Source organism: Olea europaea, unplaced genomic scaffold (genome assembly GCF_002742605.1).
Source record: "Olea europaea var. sylvestris unplaced genomic scaffold, O_europaea_v1 scaffold1858, whole genome shotgun sequence".
Taxonomy (NCBI): Eukaryota; Viridiplantae; Streptophyta; class Magnoliopsida; order Lamiales; family Oleaceae; genus Olea; species Olea europaea.
In genome coordinates, this window is record NW_019236364.1 from 140,136 (window position 1) to 146,001 (window position 5,866).

Here is a 5,866-nt window from a genome sequence, read left to right on the forward strand (position 1 = left end):
GGCACAAGCCAGTTACCTCCACTAACGATACTTCAGAGATTACAATGATTCGCCAATCAAAGAACCCATCAAGATCCACTGTCACAGCCTGACGATCTACTGCGTAGACTCTCTAGACTCCTGCTAGACTCCTAAGTCCACCTCCTGCAGCCCAATCTGCTGTCTCCTACAGTCTTCTGATCTTGTACTGAATATCCTCACAAGTGGAACGCCAAGAACCTCCTGTTCTTGTGCTTGTAACTGCACCTTGCACCACTCTCTCAATCCACCAAAGAGAGAGTTCCTTCCTTCAATCAGTTGAGGAAACCAGGTGTTTGTCTTCAAGAATGTTTGATGTTTTCCCAAGAAATGGTTGTCGGATCACAAGAATTGCATAGATAAAATCTTCAATCAATATTGTCTTGGATCTCTTGAAGAAGATGTAGAAGAAGAATATTATCTTGGATCTTCAATTGATTTGCCTTGGATCTCTTCAAGAATGGAGTAGAAGATGTTTTTCAAGAGAGGCACAATGAGCAACCACGCAAAATTCGTGTTAGGGCTTAGGTATTTATATCTAAAGGTGTTTTGGTAGTATGGGCCGAGTAAAACACTTAAAAACGCATACTAGGGTTTTTTTCACGTAGAACGGTCGCTCGAGCTAGGGTGGGGCGAAACTCTAGCGAGACCCATTCTGTTATTATCGCTCGAGCGAAAGTCGAGTGACTGCTAAGTAGTCGTTAGTATTTTTATCATAAGTTTCACTCCTGATATCTGATTGAGGTGGTTCAAGTTTTTTTGAATAGCTAACTCAAAAGGCTACAATTCTTCTAGAAATAGCCTTGTCCAAATTCCAACTGTTTCTATGTGTAAAATGTGTTCCAAGTGAAGACTGAAAATCCGAAACATAATTTGTGCGGCTCTTTGATATCTTTTAGACTTCCAATTGCATTCCGATGATCTTATGTGATCTTCTTGGATATCTTGGACTCCTTTAACGACTCAAACACTAATTTACCTCATCTATACAAAATTGCACCTCAAGTCCTTGACTTTTACAAGAATGTTCAATTGAGTCACTGACTTTTACAAACATACGATTAAACTCATTTTGTTCACAAAATTGCCAATAACACATTTAGACCTAACAATACTGCTCCACGAATTGCTTTAGCGATGTTTTCGAATGCACATATCCATCGAAAAAGGCATTCATACTCTCAAATCGTCGTGTCGTCGACATTTCAGCCCAAAATGTTGTTTTCAAAAAGTAAGGAATTGACCTCTATTGTCGTAAATATCCGACAACCATTCATTATCTTACAGCTCATATTTCTCTATCATTGTTTTTCAACCAGCTTCAAATTCTCAACAGTCTGCGAATCATACGCCAACATGTGTATAAAAAAATATCGAACCCTTATCTACATGGTAACCAAACTTTTCTGGTTACTTCTTTTTCCTATTTTTCTTAATCCTTTTCCTAAAAGAAACCTCCTTTTTTTGATTGGATTTGATCCATCCCTTCGATTGATTGTATAGTATCTGAAAATTCACAATGCTCAAAAATATCTCATTTTTCTATTGAGAAATAAAATGTGGATTTTCAGCCAAAATTTAGGATAAATTTAATGTGCCATAAACACCATCTATGCTTCGTATTAGGAAAAATTATTTGTATTGTGTTTTTCATGGCCCTATCTTGATGGATTATTATTCCATACGGAGCTCGACTGTGCATGCACTTAAGATACATCCTAAATATCCATATAAAGGTATCTATGTTCTCATTTGATAACAAACCATAGTCAAGTAGTGTTAATTGACCATGGTGATTCACACCAACAAATAGGTAGTGAGGTATGTTGTATCAAACGTGACAACGTCATCAGATTCTTTATATGCTTGACACCTATTGTCTATCCAAAATATATTTTTCAGCCGCGATTCTTAGTCTAAATCATTACTGAAGAAAAATCTCGAGCACGTGCTTGCATTTTTGAAAAGTAAGATTGTATTACTACGGCATCTCCCTCCCCAAGTTTTAATCGCCTCACTTTTTCAATATATTCCTATAATCATTTTCCACACAAGTCAAATTCTAAAACCACCTGCTTCAACAACTGCAGAGTTGAAATTCTTGTGCAACGAAATTCCTGCCATGTCATTTACTTCAATCTTTCGTTTCACATGTGCGCTTATTTCTCAGTTGCATCGAAACAACCTCGACTTCGAATGACTCGTCTTATGATTGTGGTCGAGGTCTAGTTTTCTAATTACCCAGAAACCATGATAATCAAAAGCTGCAGAGATCCTTACTTTACAACCTATCTAAATTGTTGGTTGTGGCTTCAAAGAACCGCTTGTAGAACTGTTTCGTCGTCCTTCACGACTACATGTCAATGTTACATACTGTAGAACTCCATCGTCATCTTTCTTCGAATTCCTTTTCCTGACTAGGAAACCAACCTTGTAAGCATATTTGTTGTAGAAATCGAAAACTTCATCTTCGTCCTTGAACTTCATACCCACCTCGGGCACAATCACACCATCTTCTCCTCTAGTTTCATCCACACATAAGCTTATATTATCTTCCAAATTCGCATTTTCGGATTCCAATCTTAACTCATCTTCTACTGCTTCCATAATTTTTTCTCCTGCATCAAAATTAAATGTCCTCGTTCAAAAAACATTAACCTCTCCACAATCTTACACTGATGCATCACAATCATATAGGTGAATAAAAATATTTGATCGGAGTAGCCAATAAATTGATGTCAATATAATAACACATTGGAACATATCAACACTAGCAGGAACAAGTGTTAAAATTAAGGATTTAACATTATCAAGTGATAACATCAAACTTAGTGACAAGTAGCTTTTCACATAATCTATATTTTTTCTTATCTATGATATAGAACTAGTTTTTGAGGTTGTACGCATCAGTGGTCGAGCTCTTTGGACTTGAAGGAGAGATACAATGTTGAGCTCAACCCGAATTTCTACAGTGCAGTCTCCAAACGTCAATAGCAACTGCTTGCTTGTCCGATAAATTTGCTTTATTGTTGGGAAAAATGTTGGCATGTACCTGTAGATGGAGGGCTCAAGCCGGGTGGGTGCGACGGTGTTGGGAAGGTGAGTCTCTACCTGTGCCATAGAATGTGGGCAAGAAATTTTGGGTGTTTTTTGTGTACACTGTCTTTGTGAACAAGAAGGGAACAATCTAAAGGTAGAGCCAAGCCGGATGGTTAGGCAGTCGAGGGAAAGGATCGTCTCTGACGACGGCGTACAATGTGGAGGAGAAATTTTCAAAGCTATTGGTGCATATCCACGTCTGAACTCGTGTATGAGAAAAATGCCCAAATGTTCCCGCTACTTTTAGTTCCTATAGTAAATTATTGTAGTTCCTATAGCTATTCTGAACTTGTTTTGGTCAATTTGTCTTTCCTTGCCACATCACATTGTAAGCTCACATTGTACAAGTAGCTTTTCTGAAAAGCTGACCTAGCTATACGATCAAAAATAATTCTATTTATACACTCAAAGGTGTACCGAATTGTTTACCACCACTCACATGCACGTCAGACCCACTTGAATAAAAGAAATTCCAAAATGTGGTCCCCACTCCCCTATTGTGAGTAATCGGTAAAGGATTAAGTAAAAAAATTCGAAGCTTCACCTTTTGGCAACTGTCGGAAAAGCATCAGATGGTTTCACCTCCGGAATTTGCGAGGGGAATCTTCTGTTGGTGAAGCCCTATCTCCTAGAAGTAATTGCATTGGACTTTTCCAATAATTTAAATTTCTTAGGACGAAATAAAATAATGAATTATTAAATAATAGAATACAAGTCAAGTCTAGCTCAATAAATAATTAAATATAGGTGTACAAGTTTTTCTTTGTTACTCTACCCAATCCATCCCATCATCTATACCGAAAGATTCCAAAAAAGAAAAAGAAAAATCATTTAGAATCAAGGGAGACCAATTTGATTTAATAAAAACAAATCATTTAGAACCATGTGAGGTCATTAATTTGGTCAACACCTCAAGTTTCTAACATATATTGTGATGTGTCCTAATGAAAGGAAGAGTGACCATTTTATTAGAGGGTGTTTGGTAGGAATTTTTATGTGAAAATGCATTTTTGAATAGTAAATTGATGGGAAATGTGTGGTTGAAAAATAAGAAAAAGTTTTTGATTTACGTGTAATATTATTTTAATAAAGAATGTGTGGTTGAAAAGAAGAGAGAAAAATACATTTTGATAAAAATGGATGTCAAACAGGGTCTAATTTATCTTCGGATCTCTAAATTATAAAATATATTGCGATCGTGTCTCTTGTGAAATGCATATTTTTCAATCACGCTATATCTCTTCGTATAGTCCAATATGCTATGCTCTTACCTATTATTATTCATTTCTCCTATAGCCTCTTTATTGATTAATAATTGAATGGGAATGACATTCAAATCAATGAAATGCATGCCTAAGGCTGGAAACGGTGTAACATTACATTAGTGGCAGCATAAAATTCTTGAAAACGACAGGCCCGGCTTTGTTGAATAATAAAGAAATTGAAGACAAGTCCAAATTCATTTAAACAACTCTACATTTAATTATATAGTATCCATCTAGTAGGAATAAAAATCTTATATAAAGTCACAGAGAGAGATTCAGAAAACCCTAGCTACAATGGAAAATGATAAGGATAGTGCTGTAAAACTTGTAGGGTTCTGGGTTAGTCCATTTGTTCATCGGGTCAGGTGGGCTCTAAAACTGAAGGGCATTGAATATGAATACATTGAAGAAGATATCTTTAACAAGAGCCCTCTACTTTCAGAACTGAATCCTGTCCATGGAAAGGTTCCTGTCCTTGTTCACAGTGGAAAACCATTACCAGAGTCATTCATTATTCTAGAGTACATCGACGACGTATGGAAGCAGAATCCTTTGCTGCCTCATGATCCTTACGAAAGAGCCACTGCGCGCTTTTGGGCTAAATTTGCTGAAGAAAAGGTAGAGAAGAGTACTTTTGCTTATCTTTAGAAATTTTATCCTTGTCCAATTTTTACCATCACTTTTTATGGGTTAATTCTGTCCATATTTTCATGTATACATAGCTTTTTAAAGCTGCATGGACTGGATTGTGTTCAGAAGACGATGAGCAGCAAGGAGCAGTGAAATCATCCATTGAAGCTTTGGAAAAGATTGAAGAAAACCTGAAAGGGAAGAATTTCTTTGGAGGGGATAGAATTGGTTATGTGGATATTATAATTGGATGGATTACTTTTATGTTGCCTATATGGGAGGAAGTTGCCTCGATGAAGATTTTCGATCCAGTGAAATTTCCGTCCACTGCTGCCTGGATGAGTAATTTTCTTGGACACCCTGCGATCAAGGAAGAGTATCAACCATCTAAAGATGAAATGATTGAGTATTTCAAATGGCGTCGCCAAGTCTTGAAAGGAACGTTCCCTAAAGTGTTCTCCAATTCCGTGAAAAAAAATTAATTTACTAATATGATCTACTAAGCAATATATAAGTCGATAAACTTTGTAATGCCTACTTAAGAATCTATCCAAGTTTGTCAATGTCGTGAAATAAACTTGATTTGGGTTATTTTGTTATTTTCATTTGGACTTGTTAATTATTGTAATTAATGAGACCATATCTAGATTAGTTTATGTTTTAGAACAAGTCATGTTGTAGTATAATTTACTATGCCCCTATTTGTTTCCCATTATTTATTCATTAAAATGAAAAATGACTATTATCCATCACATCGAGCCACTATATTTGAAATCTATTTTTCGTGTGAGGCCAGTAATGATTATATTTTTTATTTTCATTCTTATATTAATGTGGCTCAAACAGTATAGTTA

The 5,866-nt window shown here is 36.1% G+C and overlaps 1 protein-coding gene across 1 annotated transcript; it reads left to right on the forward strand.

Annotated features, from left to right (window-relative positions):
- Positions 1–4,617: 4,617 nt before the first annotated feature.
- Positions 4,618–5,663, forward strand: LOC111378721 (probable glutathione S-transferase). The gene is made up of 2 exons (XM_023001955.1): positions 4,618–5,000; positions 5,105–5,663. Exons 1-2 carry the CDS (start codon positions 4,677–4,679, stop codon positions 5,492–5,494), a joined length of 714 nt encoding a protein of 237 aa, XP_022857723.1. The 5' UTR covers positions 4,618–4,676; the 3' UTR covers positions 5,495–5,663.
- The last annotated feature ends 203 nt before the right edge of the window (positions 5,664–5,866 follow it).